The 18,112-nt window shown below is 38.6% G+C and overlaps 3 protein-coding genes across 3 annotated transcripts in view; 1 reads left to right on the plus strand and 2 right to left on the minus strand.

Moving 5' to 3' along the window:
* Window positions 1–1,254, minus strand: part of LOC306772729 (transcription factor E2F5-like) — a gene marked incomplete at both ends in the record, with an annotated part of 4,208 nt that extends 2,954 nt beyond the window's left edge. Inside the window, 3 exons of the mRNA XM_079262331.1 lie at window positions 96–251; window positions 354–463; window positions 1,096–1,254. Coding sequence (XP_079118457.1) covers window positions 96–251; window positions 354–463; window positions 1,096–1,254 — 425 coding nt within the window. The remainder of the gene's footprint in view (window positions 1–95; window positions 252–353; window positions 464–1,095) is intronic.
* A 1,336-nt stretch (window positions 1,255–2,590) lies between these two features.
* Window positions 2,591–8,003, plus strand: LOC306757779 (lysosomal protective protein). Its single transcript, XM_079242913.1, has 11 exons — window positions 2,591–2,854; window positions 3,467–3,578; window positions 3,663–3,800; window positions 3,894–4,052; window positions 4,168–4,259; window positions 4,930–5,014; window positions 5,104–5,256; window positions 5,322–5,467; window positions 6,046–6,208; window positions 6,824–6,913; window positions 7,004–8,003. The coding sequence occupies exons 1-11, from the start codon at window positions 2,688–2,690 to the stop codon at window positions 7,085–7,087; spliced, it is 1,389 nt and encodes a 462-aa protein (XP_079099039.1). The 5' UTR covers window positions 2,591–2,687; the 3' UTR covers window positions 7,088–8,003.
* Window positions 8,004–10,171: 2,168 nt separating this feature from the next.
* On the minus strand, window positions 10,172–17,106 carry slc38a7 (solute carrier family 38 member 7; the record flags this gene model as incomplete). The annotated part of the gene is made up of 11 exons (XM_079239967.1): window positions 16,829–17,106; window positions 16,171–16,224; window positions 15,397–15,541; window positions 14,309–14,453; window positions 13,882–13,980; window positions 13,695–13,752; window positions 13,476–13,590; window positions 13,005–13,152; window positions 10,846–11,045; window positions 10,711–10,762; window positions 10,172–10,274 (listed from the first exon to the last, which is right to left on the minus strand). Exons 1-11 carry the CDS (start codon window positions 17,081–17,083, stop codon window positions 10,172–10,174), a joined length of 1,374 nt encoding a protein of 457 aa, XP_079096093.1. The 5' UTR covers window positions 17,084–17,106.
* Between the last annotated feature and the right edge of the window lie 1,006 nt (window positions 17,107–18,112).

Genomic DNA, 18,112 nt, shown 5'->3' on the forward strand with positions numbered 1-18,112 from the left:
ATAGATAGATAGATAGATAGATAGATAGATAGATAGATAGATAGATAGATAGATAGAGATTTTAAAGGATGTTTTCGAGAGATTTTAAAGGATATTTTCTGCAATCTTCTGTTATGTTTGCGATGCTCTGTTCAACGCAGAGTTTCTGCTGGTCCAGTGTAAACTCCTTGAGCTCCAGGTCCTGCAGTTCAGACCTTAACCTGACAAGTCTTTTGCCGATATCATGTGCATTTTCTCTTGGATGTGTGCCTCTTATTCATGAAAAAGAAAAAGAACATGCATGACATTTGCAAACATTTTAAGTTGTACTGCTGTATCAAACGGAAGCACGTAAGTAAAACTCAAAAACTTACATCCACTTCACAGTGCATTTGGATACTTTGACAATAAGACCGATGCCCTCCAGGACATTTGTTATGTCATAAATTCTTCTTTTCTGTCCAACTGTCAGGACCCTAATAGCCTAAAATAAAAAATTTTTAAAAATGTAAACAACACACATTATCAATACAATCCTATTAGAGGACTCAGCTCTTATTGTGGGTAAATTTGGGGTTTTTAAAATGCTACAAATGCAGTTGTGGTCCATGATCTGAGTATTTCCAAACATTCTTTACATGGATGTTTACAGTGAAACGCAGCTTTGAATGAAGCAAAGAAAACAGCGTTGTTAAGGAGGGGAAGAGATGACCAGCTTTGATCAGTTAAGAATACTTTAGCAAGTTGACTGAAATGACCATTAGCATTGTATTAAACAACAGCTTTGCTAAATTAATTTAATGCAACTCTTTCGTTTTGGTTACATGCAACAAAAATCAGCAGGCTTTCATTTCTAAGATGGACAATTCCTAGTCATATGTCCTCTCACTTTTAGTTAGTTACAGATGCAAACATTTTGGGTGTAGAACTGAGCTTCATGCAACCTGGATCTGGACAGCTGGACATGCACATTGTTTTACACGTGTATGATACAGCAGTTCTTATATTAAAACGATAAGAGAAGACATGAAGTGTGACTTCACACATAGTTTGTGAGAAAATCGTGAAATTGGTTGAGATCTATGCTTCTTCTCGAGTAAGCTGCTGCTCACTTACGTATCTGAGGTCCAGCTCTCCGCCTTCAGCTTCCTGAAGTAATCCGACGAACCTCGTGGTGAGCAAGTTCAGGCTCCTGTGTCTCCTCAGACATTTGGGTTTCTGCTCCAGTACAGATGTGTCTCCATCCGGACTGTCTGGGCTGCCGTCAGAGTCCATGCTTGTACTTATGGTGAACAACACCAGCTAACCTGGGCGCGTTGTAGGGCATTTGAATGAGCTGCTGCATGCGCACACCGTTAAGATATTTTCCTTCAAAATAAAGCCGTGTCCAGGTCGGTCCTGGCCCATGGTCCTGGTTCCTTGTACATCTCATCATCGAATTGAGAGTACATACAAATCAAAGTTTGGAAGATGAAGTCATTAAATGAACAGACAACATTGAGCCGTTGTCCATTTTTATCTTTAGCTTTAAAACTTATGTTGTAACTAACAGAGCTTTATTCTGACAGCGTGCTACCGGACGTTTGTACGGTTTGCGACGCAGCGGTCGTGTGATGGCATAGACATCATATATATCGTATATATGATGTCTATGGTGTGATGGCAGGATGATGTTTACAATGAACTTCATTGTTACTTGCTTCGAACCAAAAAAGTTTCATCACTGTTTTTTAAGTGCTCTTGGCTATTTAAATTCACAATTTAACTTTTTTTTTTCTTTGGTATTTTGCTAATTTTTACATCTTATCCATTAAATGTAAACCTTTGGAAGAAATTTATTTCATCGACATAGGCAATTGATAAGATTATGCTCAATGAATGCTGCATTATAATCAAAAACCTGGTAAATAGTAATTATATTCCCTGCTGCATTCACTTGCACACGGACATCTGAGGTTTACTTTGGTTTTCAGTGAATAATAATTCATTCATTCATTCATTTTCCGAACCGCTTATTCCAATTCAGGGTCGCGGGGAAGCTGGAGCCTATCCCAGCTGGCTTTGGGCGACAGGCAGGGTACACCCTGGACAGCTCGCCAGTCCATCGCAGGGCAGTGAATAATAAGTTTACTCTAAATATCTTTGACAACTTGATTGTCTCTCCTTGGGGAGACACTTTGGGTATTATTGACCTCCAAGTCCTCAGGGAGCATTGATTAAAAAAAGACATTATCCTGTCCCGGACAAAACTGTGTGCAAAAGAATACTTCTGAAAATGAATGTCACTGAACATGTTTTGCTGTTTAGTCAACAAGGCTAAATTTTTAAACAAAATTTAAGACCACAGCTACAGTATGAGTGAGATTCATAAACCTTCTCTTGGCTCAAACTCATTAAAGATTTAGCCTTATAGGTTAACTCTTTTCTGTAGTTCCTGACAGGGTATAATAAAAAAATAAATAAATAAATAAATAAATAAATAAATAAAGGCAAGTTTATGGTTACATACAGGTGAATCCTAAACTTGTTGCTGCCGGATAAAAGCCATAAAAGCCACGTGGGTCACATGACCCAGCAAAGCAGTCATGTGACGTTGACAGTGCTGCAGTGAGGACGCTTGAGGAACTCACCGCTACAAAGAGTTGTAGCTTGCTTGTCCTTTGTTTATTGAATTTGAGGCTCTTTAGTCCGCACAGTGAGGTTCGGATATGTACGCTGGAGCTTTTCTGCTGGTTCTGACAGTGTTTCAGACCGGCTCGTGGGCTCAGTATGCTCCGGATGAGGTGACTTTCCTGCCAGGGGCCATGTTCAAGCCGAACTATCGACACTGGTCTGGATACCTCCAGGCAGGGCCAGGGAAATATTTCCATTACTGGTAAGGCCTAACTGGGCATATTGGTGGTGGGTTCTGATTGGATTGCATCTCAGTCTGGTGGGAGACAGAACAGTCTTTACCTATCCCCACCAGGCTGACCATTTGTGGCGTCACTACCAGTTAACAGAGGGCTCGACGCTGCCACATCGGACGCACAAGTTTTTCTTTTTTTTTTTTCTTTTTTTTTTTTCCTTTTTTTTTTTTCTTTTTGCGATATATGCGTATATTTGATTTAGATTTTTGGTTTCAGAGAGTTAACTAATAAACGCACATTAAATCTCTGAAGTTTACCAAAAGCTGGGTATAAAGCGCATTTCTTATGAGAGTCGCCGCAAGAGAGTTCCGCAAGATTAGTTCAATTGTCACTGGTCTTAATGGTCTGAAGACTTCATTGAGTTTTGGTCTGTGATTGCCTTGGGTTAATAAAGCATAGTGACCTGCCTGTATGTAGACTCTTTGACTGTGGCTGGCGTACCATGGCCCATTTTAAATAAGTCTCAAGTTTTGTTTATTTGTTGTTTTTTTTTGGGGGGGGGGGGGGGTTCATATGTCACTGACGTAAATGCAGGATAAGGACACTTTAATAAATGACTAATCCAAAGTCTTGTTCAGGTTTGTGACTTCTCAGAGGGACCCAGCCAAAGACCCACTGGTTCTCTGGTTGAATGGAGGCCCAGGCTGCAGCTCTCTGGATGGATTCTTGTCTGAGAATGGACCATTTCATGTGAGCGCATTGACTATCTATATACCTGAACCTTTGCTACGATGGAGAGAGATGTTCTGTTTCAATGTATACTTTGCTTTTCAGGTAAACAATGATGGGTACACTCTCTATGAGAACAAATTCAGCTGGAACAAGATTGCCAATGTACTTTATCTTGAATCTCCTGCAGGAGTGGGATACTCCTACTCTGAAAACTTGTCTTATACAACTGATGATAACCAGGTAAGCTTTGTATGATGAGATTTGCTTTAAAAAAAAAAAAAGTTTAGAAACAACTCTGTGCTCTGTAAGAAAGATCCAATGTTCTTGGCTTAGGTGGCTGATGATAATTACAAAGCTCTACAAAGTTTCTTTGCCAAGTTCCCAAACTACACTCAGAATGAGTTCTTCATCTTCGGTGAGAGCTATGGTGGGATTTATGCACCCACACTCAGCCTGCGTGTAGCCACAGGACATGTGAAAATCAACTTTAAGGTAAGGTGTTGTACACCAAAATCCTGGCTTCAGTACTGCTGCTTCCACAATATTAGACATGCATTGGTGCATCCTTTTTTGACATTTTTTGTAAAACAACTTCACACTTTTGTAGGGCTTTGCAGTGGGAAATGGTCTCAGCAGCTTTGCTCTTAATGACCAGTCATTGATTTACTTTGGATATTACCATGGCCTCTTTGGAGAAGAGTAAGTATTTCAGCTTTTTTGCTGAAATGTGCACAAAAAAAGTGTATGAGCATGAGCAGAGGGTTTACTTGTTGACTGTATGCATACATAGAGTTAGGTTTGTACTTTTATTTAAAAAAGAGGAACAACATTGTTCTCATGCTGTTCATTCCTACAGCAACTCTTGTCATCTTATCTGAAACGGTCCAGTTATAGTCTCTCTTTAATGTCCAGTTTGTTCTGATTGGTCAGGAAATTTGACACACAAACCAGCTGTTCATTCTTTGAGTGTCTCAATGATCCAAACACTAGATGGGCTTTATGTCATAGTAAAGGAAAGAATAAAAGTGTCAAATTATCGCCTTTTACATGTGAACTTTCATTTGCATGGTAACTTTCATTACCATGCAAAACTTTTATTACACTCTGAGGGTAAGGGAACATGTCTGTGTGTAAAATAGTAGACTAGACAGTTGCATAGTGTGTACTGTAGTTTGCAAATTAATACATTTGGTTTGTGGGAGCTTCAGATTATTAAAAGGTCTTTAACTGTTAATGTTTTGTTTGTGATCAGCTCTTGTTTTTCAGTGTGTTTTGCCCTAATGTAGCTGACTGATGTTGGAATTTGACTTTATTGCTTCATAAGTTGCACATTGCTGATGCAGAAATTTTTGCTGTGTTTTATGTGCAGTTTGTGGCGCGATCTGAACATAAATTGCTGTAATAAGGGAAACTGTAACTTTTACAACACCAGCTCTGAGACCTGCCACACACTGGTATGTATTGACCAGTCGGTAAGCAGCTGGGACTTTCTGGCTTTACTGGAATGACTCATCAAAATGTCACTTCCTTTTCTCCCTTTCAGGTAAATGTGGCCTTTAACATTGTGTATGAAAGTGGACTTAACGAATACGCTCTGTACTTGGATTGTGAAGGCCACAGAACAGCCAGTAAAGGATATGAGAGGGCCATGAGTCACCTGTTTACGAACTACAGGAAAGACCTACATGCCAACAAGGTGGTCTGAACAAGTTCTGCTTGTTAGTTTGTTTTGAATTCTTCTTATTGTGTTGGTTTGTATAGCTTTCAGCTGGCGTGACGTCCTCCATCTCTCTGGGAGAAGTTCCTCCTTGTATCAACAGCACAGCTCAGACAAACTGGCTGAACAGAGGGGATGTGAGGAAGGCACTGCACATCCCAGACACACTGGCGCCCTGGGACATATGCAGGTATATCACACTGTGCAAAGAGCACATACCTATCCATTTCTCTCCAAGCTGTTGGCCTTTAATACTAGTAAAATATTACTGAACTTAGACAGTTGTGACTTCAGTGTCTGCACACTGTGGGTTAAAACAGAACTCAAAGCACCAACTGAAAACTAATACCCATTTTTCCATTTACATCATCTTCAGTATCTAAATATGACTAAAGTGGCCCGTGATTCCTTTAGAATAACTGATTTTTTTTTTTTTTTTTTTAAACTACCTATAAATCTATAACAGTCATGGTTTTTTTTTCTAATTACAGTCTTTTATAACAAATTATGCTCGGCAGGGAAAAAAAAAGACTGTAAAAGTGACCCTTTTAATCAGGGTCCTTTAAACTGAATTTGAGTTCTAAACCTGTGGGAATTGCATTTCCAATGTACTTTCAAAGGGTTTATATGCTAAAGCTACACTATGAACCAGTGCTGACAAGCGCTCACTTCCTGGTATTCTCCGATAACCAGACTCATAACAAGCAAAATGGAAATTAAGCAAAGCTTGACTGCTTTCCATGTTGTATGAAATTTTTTCTGTTGTAGTGATGAAGTTGGAGAGCAATATAAGGTTGTGTATTCAACAATGAAGGACGTGTATCTGAAGCTGCTGTCTTTGGGCCTTCGGGCACTCGTCTACAACGGAGACACTGACATGGCCTGCAACTTCCTGGGAGATCAATGGTTTGTGGAGGACCTCGGCATAAAGGTAGGTTTAAATGTGGAAACAGCATCATGCAAAGATGCAAATCATACAAGCATTAAGTTTGCACAGCTTTGGTAAGTTATTGATCTTTCAGTGTTGCCTGGAAATGTGAAAACAAAAAAAGTCTCAATGAATCTATGCCAGCCAGCATAAATAAGCAAACCCATTGAGTTGTTCTCTTCTTCATTATGTAAGTCTTTAATAGGGTAGAGATGTTCTGTCATTGTCTTACATGACAAAGTTTGGAAAAATCTGAAATGTACAGTATGGTTCTGCAAAATGGATCAATTTGCACCATGGTAATACATGACAGTAGAGCAGTATTGTGTAAATCTGAATGCTGTTTATGAATTCAAAAATTCAATTACGAGTACTTTGGAAAAATAATTGCAAGCCATGATTTGGGGGATTGAATGTCTGTAACATTGAACCTCATTTTGTTGTGAAATATTTGCAGTGCAGTGAATTATCTTTCTCAATTTTTTGACATTGTATTAATAAAACTTACTCAGCAGAGTTGTTGTGAAGCTAGAACATGTTTACATGCATATTATACTGTGGGGGTAGTCTCACCATGGCTATAATAAATGCTACTTAATTGTACCAAAATGTTTCTAGGCAACCAGTCAGTACCAGACTTGGATTCACAACGACCAAATTGCTGGTTTCTATCAGCAGTTTGGAAACATCACCTTCCTGACAGTTAAGGTGGGCAGTAACGCGTCTGTGTAGTTGGCATGCTTTAAAAAGCGGATGTGATGACATTAACACAAAATATAACTTTTGTCTGTGCTTCAGGGTGCAGGTCACATGGTTCCTCAGTGGGCTCCAGGTCCAGCTTTCCAAATGTTCCAGTCATTCATAGCAAATGACATCTACTGAGATGTGATGGAGATTTTACTCTGACTTCGACTTAGACTGCACATTTTTCTCAGGGAAGATCCATTTAGACATACATTGGTCTGCTCAGGAATTTTCTGCTTATTCATAGCATTCATGCAGTATTTCCAACTAGGAGTTCACTTTTTGTGGGACATTAATACATTTGGTTGATGCTCTGCAGCTTTAATTAGGTGAACGGTGCAAGATAAAACTCTGTTTTCACAAACAGTCACCAGCAAACCCATTCAACCCACTTCCTTGGATTCAGGGTTGAATAATTTTGCTGGAGACAGTACAGGTGAATATTTTAATAGAACACGGCTGCTGCAAGCCTCAAAGAAGCAAAGACCACAATATTAATATTATGAATGTTTGAGATGGAGTGGGTGAAAAAGATAACGAGTTTTTAAATAAGTCTAAAAGGGAAAATCTAAAAGTCTAAATCTGGTAAAAACTAGTTGAAATGGGAAAAGAGGGGACTGGTTTAAAATAACCCTGCAGGAATAGACCTGCTCAGTCACCACAAGACTTCACTGCACAAATGTAACAAATATGGTATTTGATAACTGGTTATCTTTTTTTTTTCTGTCTTTTGAGAAAGTTTTTGCTCATGTATATTGATTAAACATTTGGCCTAGTTGACTGTCAGTCCCACATTGTTCACCCTATGTAACATTAACATCCCTGAGTTTAACTCTTTATTCAAATCAAGCATAAATGAAAAAATTCCAAACCAGAGTAGAAAATATGTGTCAACACACTAAACTGCTATAAATCTGTACGGTTCCTAATTTCCACGGTACTGATGCAAAACTGAATGTTCTGCTTTTTATTGCCTTATTAAAGCTGCTTTCTGTAAATGCTATGTAAACAAAGTGGTTTAAAGTCATTGTGTAACTATTGATTTGGAACCAACTCAACCAAAACATCAATTCTACTTCATTTTGCATTTTTATTAAATTTTTGGTTGAACTTGTGAAATGATTGTCAGACTAGTTCTTTTTCTTTTTGCATGTGTTGCAGTTCAGTAAGTTATCACATAAAACATCTCCAGCAGCATGCTTTCAAGTCACTTAAGAAAAACAGCAACAAGAGTCTGATGACAGATTATATTTTTGATTAGTGTTAAGCTTTCAAGCCAGAAAACTTAAAAGAAAAAAATGAATGCAGTCACTGAAAGCATCAAAACTGCAATATATGAAACTATATTTAAAACTGGCCACAAAGCACCAAACTAAAATTTGTAATCAAACAATTATTACAGTCTCACATTGTCTTGTTTTGACTGCAGCAACATTATTGTACATCAGTAAATCCAGCAGCTTAATTAATGCAACACATTTGCTTTTTTGGCATAATGACAAAGAAAATCCCTTTTGTATTCTTTATCCAATCCAACTTAATTTATAAAGCACTTTAAAACAACCACAGTGGACTAAAGTGCTGTACAGAAGTAAAAAAAAAAAAAAGCACTGAATAAAATTAAAGCATTTAAAAATGATCAAATAGAATAAATTAAACATTTTAAAATATGAAAAAATGTCAACAGTTCACTGGTGTTGAAAAGCCAAAGAGAGCAAGTTGTTTTTCAGAGATTTAAAAACAGGCAAAGAGAAGGCCTGCAAAAGCAGTCCTTTCAAAATCTGGTACCAGCAACAGCAAAGGCCCGATGTCCGTGGCGCTTTGTTCTTGGCATCTTTTAGGTTAACAAGTTTTTTTTTTTTTTTTTTTAAAACTTGTTTCCATTAAGCAGGAAAAACATTTTGTTTTTGATTCAAATGATTAAACATCCTAAAAGGTTGATGACTGTAACATTCTGGATTAAATGAAAAATAACAGCTGACAATTATGACAGATTAGATTTCATCCTGACATTGTAAACTTTTAGAATTTGAGTTTTTAAAAACATGAGATTTAATTACATTTTGAAGCCTTAGTAGAGAAGCTGTGTAGGAAACTGAGCCCTAAGAAAACTAAACAGTGTTCTACACATCTTCATGTTAAGCAGGTGAGGTGTTGGACGTAAAGGTGTGAGAAAGAAAACATACAATTTGGTTTTAGGTCAAAAACATATACTACTGTCCCACTTTCTCTACCCAATGCACAAAGTTTTCTGTAAAGAAGTTAAATTCTGTTTCAGTGACGCTGGTTTGTACAAGAACTTCAGTGAAGAACCAGCATTTTGGAAAGAAGTTGGGTTTCCATGGGGTAAATGTGGAGCAGCAGCTTGTCTTCTGAACTTCCAACCTGTCTGGAAGTTCACAATTTTAATCATCACCCTCCATAAGTTTAGATTTGTACAAATAAGATCTAAGATTAAAGCCAAATTAATTACATTGTTGCTTTAAAATATAAAGCCAACAAACTCATAAAATAAATAAAAGACTTCACAGATTATGACAGTTCAGAGGTATTTTGTATAAATTCCCATATCAGGCTGAATTACCTTTAGCCTAAAATTACATCACTTAAAATATGCTAAACATGCTTCATTCTAGTGTTTGAACGTATTGCTCAATTCAGATAAAATATCGACTGCGTCTACAAAAAGTCTGAACCTGGATTAGATAATGGAACAGGACAAGGCAACCAAAACGTGTCAAGTCTCAATTATTAACATTGACACGGAAGGTAAAACTCACAAATTGGTACAATTTTATCAGTAAAATCAATTTGATTAAAAGACCTATTTATACAAAGTCCTTCAGCTCTTGTAAACAGGACAGCAATGCAGCACTCACACACTGTCCAGAGACGGGAGAATCCAGTCCATTTCTCTCTGGAATGATGCCAGTAAACAACATAAAAACATGCTATCTCAGTTTCACAGGAAATGAAAGGGAAAGTGTCACTTGGTGTCTTGTGGCCACTTCCTGGCTGAACCAAATGATTGTATATTCAGCACAGATCAGATGATGTGATGAACTGTAGTGGTCTTATTTAAGGGTTTGTTTTTTTTCCTTCTGAATGAGCATCACAAGATGCTTCATCTCATCCAGCGATCCAGAACAGCAGCTCAGGAGCGACAACTCAACCCAGTCTTCCTGATCAATTATGGCGCTGACTCCGAAAACGACATTCCTTTTAGTTGACAACATCTTGATAGATGGAGTTTGTTGTAGTGAGGCCAAAAATGAAAGCGCCGAGTGTAACCATGGCAACACCAAAGCAAACCAATCCATGCCAGCTGTAAAAAAGATGACAAAGGATGAAAATTCTGCTCTTCAATGTTTTTATCACGACTCTGGCTCATATGTTTTTCAACTTCTTCTAAGCTAATTTACCTTCTTACATTATTTACATGCTGCTAATTAATGTGAGAAACAATTTTTGATATGGTTGTATGTCCACATTTGTGCCAGCCAAAAACCAGAAGGAAATGATGAAATGGATAACTTGCAGTTTACAGCAGGGATTCTCAATTCGGTCCCATGAGGGCTGCAATCCAACAGGTTTTTCATGTATCCGTGCTCCAACACGCCTGATTAAAATGAATGAGTCATTGTGCAGAACCTGACAGGCTGTTTGATGCCTTTAAGTGGAATCTGGTGTGTTGAAGCAGGAATACATGGCAGACCTGGTAAGACTGAACTGAGTATCCCTGGTCTAGAGACTTATCTCACCTTGTAGATCGGTTGTCTGTCTCTGACAGTTTGGCTTGCATCAGACACAAACCTGTCAAGTTAAGAGAAATGGACAAACATTACTTTGGGGAATCAAAACTGCACAGAAGTTAAAAATGGGAGGCAAAGCATTACCTGGGAACACAAAAATGAAACAGGCTGCCAATCCTCCGATCAGAGAGATGACACGGCCGATGTCTGGGATGAAGAGGGCGAGGACGAGGGTTACGACAAACCACACAAGGGTCTGCAGGATTCTCCTCCTCTGCTCACGACGTACACAAACCTCCACCTGTTCACCTTGGAAACGTAGCCAAAGGCCTTCAATAACAGCCCTGGAAAGACATATGATCACATCAGAGAAGAGGGAGGAAAAAAACTGCATAATGAAATAAGAAAGGGTGTTTAAATCTCATTTTATTATGCAATTTTTTTTGCATAATAAAGAGAAAGACAGAAATCCTGATTTTGTTTTCATATTGATTCTCATCTTTTCTCATGCTTTTAAGCAAAGCAATGCAAGTTTATATGAAAAGCACATTTCATGTAAAACACAATTCAAAGGGCTTTACATAAGACATCAAAGGCATCATGGCCTACATCATGGTCTACAGATAAATGATGGACATGTTTTTCTAAATCCTTCTGACACATCAGTCCTTTAATCCTCAATATTTTCTTTCAGTGATAAAAAGCTGACTGTCTTCATGTAACTGCGAAAATCCAGGTCTGAATCCATGACTACACCAAGATTTCTGGCTTTATTGTTGGTTTTGAACTTGAAGAAATCTGATGCAGGTTCATGCATAAACACACACTTAAAAAAAAAGTTTTAACTCTCTAAACTAAGATTTCTCTAGAATCAGTTTATCTGCTAACACTTAGTGACTATTTGTACACAGAGTGTATGTATAGTCACTTAGTGCAGACAGGAAATCTAAATAGCTCATTGCAGATCTAGGAAAGTTGTCTATAGATTTATGAAACTCAATCATTTCAGTTGGAGCTTTCTCTAATCAATTGGGTTTTTTTCTCATCACATCTTCACACACTTTGTTATCTTGAAGAATGCAAAAAAATGTCATCCTTAAAGCTATAGTTGGTAATCTTGCTCAGAGACATTTTTTTTAATGAAATGGTTCCTTGTCCTGATAGTAGTCTATACATTTTGTAATCATGAACAAAAGGAAACATAGTTCGACCCATCAGTTTATGGTAAATCTGAAAATACTCTGAGCAATCAAAACATTTGGGCCAAATTGAAGCTGTTCATTTCCCTCCTCCCGCAGTGCATACCTGATAGCCACATCCTGCATATAAACAGCGTGTTAGGATGAAAATACATAGTAATGAAGAAGACACTCAGAAAGCAAACATGGCTGAGAAAATGCAGGAAGGATTTCCCCGACCCAGCTCTGTTTATTTGCCTCTTCCCACTAAACAGCCGAGAAATAGAAAACCGTTAAAACTGTGAATAAAAAAGCCTTGGATCACACAAGGAGCTAAACCAGAAGGGGAGGAGTCAAGACTTGGTGCCACTTTCAAATGTTGCTCACCCCCCAACATTACCTACTCCAGCTTTAACTAAGAAACAATGTTTGGCTCAAATCTTTACGAAAATTTACAAACCACCAAATCATATGTGCAATGAATAGGAAACTCATGGAAAATGGCCATTACTGTCCATCTGACCCGTTTCACTTATCCATCTTCTCTATTTCAACACCTTCGAGTTTGACTGCACGATAGGAAAATAGATTCTGGAAAAAAGTTGTTTTTCAGATTAGATGAAAATGAACCCTTTAGCCACAAATAAACGTTTTAAAAGAACAAGTGAAATGTCAGACTTCCACACCACTGTAGTGTCAGGCATGGTTGTGGAAGCATTATGCTGCAGGCTTTCTGTTGCAACTGGTAGAACAGTGAGTAGAATAATGGACTACTTCATGATCTGTCATGTCAAGTCAGACAGAAACTTGAGCATAATCAGATGTACAGATGAAGACAGACCGTGGGAAAGGAAACTAATTTTAACATTTTAGTCCTGATTTAAACAATGCTGATCATTGGAGAGGTCAAATAAATGAGAAATCTGCAAAAAGCAGTTAATGTCAAGTAAAATGTATTTTATGTACAACTTCTGACCTCCTTAATCTACAGTTAAAGAAATATCTTTCCATTGTTCACCACTGCTATTCACATTTCAATACATTACAGATAGTCGTGACATCCCTTGAATGCCTCCAGCCCTGGCACATTACTTCACCTTCTGGCATATTTTTGCTAAATCTTACCTGCCACAGAAGTGTAAGATGGGATATGAGGTGACCACGCAGATGACAATGAAGGCTCTTGCGAGGGCCACAGCGATGTCATTAGGAGGATATGACATCAACACATCCTGACTCACACTGGAGCCAAAAGTCAGGAAGCCACAGACACCTGATCAGACACAAGTGACACACAGCAAATATGTAGTTAGCTACGATGTGATAGGACACACCTTAACAAGTGTCTTTAGATGTCCCCATCTTGTAAACGTGACCCAAATCACCTAAAACACACATTTTATGCAACCTATTTGATTTAATGCTGTAAAGCATATATAAATCTCTGACAAGAGTATTCCGGTATGAAATTAAAGCAAGCAAGCAAGCACGCACGCACGCACGCACGCACGCACGCACGCACACACACACACGCACACACGCACACACACACACACACACACACACACACACACACACACACACACATACACATACCTGTTCCTGTGTAAACAAAAAGACAGATTATCATGCTGAGGGTCACTACAAGTCCCCATGGTTTGATCTCTTTCCTGCTCATGCTGTTGAACACTGGCACAGAGCTAACGTGGCACTGCAGGGAGATCAGAAAGGAGACGGTAAGAGTCATCCATATCAAACCAAAATCACAAAAGCATTACATTTTAAGATTTGAAAAGCTGCTGAATGAGGACACACCTGGAAACCAAAGCATATGGTGGGCATTGCATTGAAAACTGCAGTCCAGGAAGCAGAGCTGTAACAAAAACAATAATTAAACAACAGAAGAATATCCAGAAGATAAAGATGGAAGACAATAAGCTGAACAGCGACAAAATGTTCATATAGAATAGAGGTAGCGTTGTGAAGCATCTACGGGACTTACCTGGAAGGAACATCACCTGGAGTTATGTCTTTGTCTGGCCAGATGTACTTCACTATGACCACAATGGTGACATACCAGGTTCCCACCACACTCAGAGCACTACAGTGGAAAACAATCAATGAGATGTTCATTATCTGGTGTGAAGGGTAAAAAAATCAAAATTTCAGTGTGAAATTAAGCTGTAGATTGGGGTGCTCAAAGTCGGTCCTTGAGGGCTGATGTCTTGCAGGTTTTCAGCGCATCCCTGTTCCAACACACCTGACTTCCATTAAATGGACCCAAAAGCCATTGAAATTCTGCACAATGAGTGATTATTTTGAGTCAGGTGTGTTGGAACAGGGATACATGGAAAACCTGCAGGATTGTGGCCTTGGAGGACTGGAGCTGGGCCCCCCTTCTGTAAATCATCAGTAAAGGAGTTTTGTACCTGGCATACTTCTGAAAACCTATTTCTTTGGGGATGGAGAGAGGAAGAATGACCAAGACTGCAGTAACAACTATAGTAAACTTTCGGTCAGTGTACCAGTATCCAGTAACTGTGCCATCTGTGTCATGAGCCACTGCAGCGATCACTGCAACACAAAACAGGAATCACACAGTTACACTTTGATAGAAAAGCAGTGAAATCTGCTGTGTGACGGAGACACATTGCAAGGAAATAAATTGAACTTCTTAAAAACTGTTTCATTAAGTTAAAAATGTCAAAAGACTAATTTTGTTTTTTGTTTTTACCAGTCCTGTGTAGCATTGTCACACAAGAATTGCGGTCTGGCTTCTGAATTATATTGAACAAATTCACTTTACCAAAAGGAGCCTTTTGGATATGAGGCTCCCCTTGAATCTTAAATGTTATTCTTTATTATTTCATGTTTCATGCCAACTCTGCTTCTAACCACTGGACCAGACTGGAGAAACAGCAGAAGGAAAAGATGGATAGAGGAGAAATGGGAGGAAAACAAAAAGTACAAAAGAAAACACAACAAATGCAATCACGCCTCAACAGAAAAACCAAATAACCTTTTTCTTTTTTTTTTTTAGTAATTTCAAAGGTATTTGAAGATATTTCTCAACTACTGGATAAATCTGTTTCCCACTTTAAAGTGGGAAGTGATGTGGAGTCCTCTGTGTTGGAATGACAAGGTTGCCAAAAGGCCAAATCGGGAATTTCACTGTCACCAGCTCAGAACAAGGACACGCAACTGTATCATGAGAGACGTATTTACTGAGCAGAAAAGCTGAGTGGAGTCATCCTTGATACTCTTTGCCCTTGTCAATGACAGAACTTCCTTTCTCAATTTTGCTGCTACACTAAACATATGAGCAGCTAAATGTAGGACATCAAAAAGTTAAAGTCTTCACAGATAGAAAACTAATCTAAGAGCAAAAACAGACCCTCACCTGTTGGAGGTCAACAAAAACACAGATTGCACATTATGGTCAATTGTGACTAATTCTTCGGACACAAAGGGACAGAAACAATGTGACTGATGGGCCACTGCAAGGAAATACACTTACAACGATCAAGCTGATCTCCAATGACAATAAAAAAAGCAATGCAGGTGCCGAAGGTGTAGACAGCAATGGCCAGTTCACATATGACTCCTGTGACTTTTCCACAAGTGGCTCGGACAACCTCCTGATACGTGCCTTCATTGCTGACCTGAAGAAACCATAAGAAACATGAGATCTCACACACATTGAAGTTTGAAGGCTTCCTATCAAGCAAAAGACCCCCCCCCAAGATTACTATGTTGAGTGACTGTACACTGAATGAGAAAAAGCTACTCATCTATGGTTGGATGCATTTCTCACATGACTTTTGCACATAATATTTTTTGTTAATTAAACTTTAGGCATCAGTCCAAATGCCGTATTCTTTCTGACAGTAACTTACCTCATATACCAGCTGAACAAACTGGTCACTTTAACAGGGACCAGAGTTCATTCTATAGATGAACATACATAATCTTTGTCTGTTGAGATTTTTTTTCTGTGCATATTTCTTTTTAAGAGCACCCATGAAATCATCTTTTAACAATGAACTCAGCTGACTACACAACACATTTTGCTTAGTCTTCACTTTGTATTTTAACATGTGGACATTTGTCTGAGCTTTTCGGGAACTGAAAGTCTTTGCTGGTGCGCAATGTTCTGCATACAAGTCAACCACAGAGAAATCATTTCACATAAATGCTGCTATTAACCATTTACCAAAATTGAAAGAACATATTTGAGAAAAGACTAATGTGATTATTTTAGAAAACTACAGCATGTGGAATAAAAACATACCTGTGAGCAGTAGCCCAGGATTACAAGCCCACTGATGATGAAGATCAGCATAAACTAAAACAGAGAAAACAGGAGGCAAATGAATATAGTATTTAATAGTGATTGTATTTTGTAAAACAATCCAAACATAGACTGGTGACCAGTCCAGGGTGTAACCTGCCTCTCGCCCAATGATCTCACTGGGATAAGCTTCAGCTTCCCATGACCCTTAATTGGACTATGCATATAAGAAAATAAATAAATGGATGGATGGATGGATGGATGGATGGACAGACAGACGAAAGGATGCATGAACATAAAGATGGAAAACTGTTACCTATTTTTGACTCAAATGTTCAGTGGGAAGTCCAGAATCATTTTTGTTAAAATTGACATTTAAAGATCAGGTTTTCCTTTCAGCTTATTTTAAAGACAACATATATTTGGTTTTCTCTGTTCCGTTCCTCTGGCAATGTCAGATTCCTCCAACAAGGAAAGTTGACAAGGAGGAAAATGACTGAAGGCTTCTGTCACCCCTTTTTAAAGAGTAAATTATGAATATGCAGCTCAGCTTTTAAAACACTGCAACCTATGTTGATAGTCCTAGAATGTAGTTTTCTGCAATGTGAGTGTGAGATCTTATTGAAGGGGGCATGTTAAATCAGAGCTCTCTCCTCACCATCTGAAGCATCACTCCTGCAGTTACTCCTCCTGCCATGTTGAAGGCTGCAGGAAAATTGAGCAGACCTGCTCCCAGCGCTGCATTCACTACGATGAAGACAGCACCAATGGATGACACACCTTGGCTCCTCCTCCCATCCGTCTCAAGGTGCCGGACAGAATCCACACTGGGGCTCTGCAAGAGCCATGCCCTTTCTCCAGAGTCGCTGCTGCTGATACCACCCCAATCTTCAATATCAGTATTAATCGCCATGAGAATATGAGCTTCCGGATTAAAGCAAGGGAATGGGAGAAGAAACTCTGCAGCTGAAGATAAATGTCCAGTCAGAAGGCAGCCGATGTTTCTCAGTGTTATGAAGAACAATCATGTAGTGTTGATGCCATTTGGTGATGAATCTGTAATAAAACATAGACTGTATGTAAACATACTGGAATGGGAAAATGACAAGGAAAGAATGTGGAATTATACCATCATACCAAATGCAACCAAAATAAGAATTTGTTGGTTTTTTTTTCAACCCCTTTGGTAAAACATATACTCTGTTATCTGATTGTTATAAGGACAGGTTCGTATTTCTAAACAAATTAAAATACTTCAGCAAGCTTTTATTATAAAGATAGGAAATTAAATATACTTTCTAATCCCTAAGGCAGGGGTCCTCAGCCCTGGTCCTTTGACGGCTGATGTCCTGCAGGAAGAGAACCAGGATTGAGGATCCCCAACTTAATCCACAAAAATGTATTAACAGTCTGAGAGGTGTGCTGATTGTAAACGTTGCATGTTGTCTAAAGAAAAAAATCTGGTGGTTTTTGATTTATCACTCAGTACTAAACACCATTCTGCTTCAGAAATCCTGTATTTATCCATTATTTATTAATGTCTTTTTGTGAAAATGAGGTTGTACATTTCTTAAGAAAATATTGAAGTAATTTCTTAATTTCGCAAACGGTACAAATCTCAGTCCTCCAGGCTTAAACCAAAGGAATAGCCGTGGATCTGTCGTTAAACAGCCGATGAGTTGAGTTTACAGAAACTGTACAGGAATAAGGTGACAGCTATTTCATTTACTGATAATGCCGGATAGAATCAGCTTTCTGAAAAAAATAGGTCAAATCCTCCACTTTTTAATGTGATTAGATTACGACTTCTCTTTTCATTAGCTAAACAATAACATTTGTCAACGCAGCCATGCCCTTTGTTGTAATATCCTACCAAAGTTAGCAAGCAAACGATGCACCTACTGAGCGCAAAAATATCACCAAGCTCCTTTCCACCAAGCAG

Source organism: Telmatherina bonti, assembly GCF_933228915.1.
Source record: "Telmatherina bonti genome assembly, chromosome: 1".
Classification (NCBI taxonomy): Eukaryota; Metazoa; Chordata; class Actinopteri; order Atheriniformes; family Telmatherinidae; genus Telmatherina; species Telmatherina bonti.

What these genes read in the sequence shown, in the direction of transcription:
- LOC306757779 (XM_079242913.1), top strand. Translation starts at nt 2,688, where the DNA reads ATGTACGCTGGAGCTTTTCTGCTGGTTCTGACAGTGTTTCAGACCGGC. An exon ending in CATGGCCTCTTTGGAGAAGA is followed by an intron (nt 4,260 to 4,929) that starts GTAAGTATTTCA and finishes TTTTATGTGCAG; the next exon opens with TTTGTGGCGCGATCTGAACA. An exon ending in AAGACCTACATGCCAACAAG is followed by an intron (nt 5,257 to 5,321) that starts GTGGTCTGAACA and finishes TGGTTTGTATAG; the next exon opens with CTTTCAGCTGGCGTGACGTC.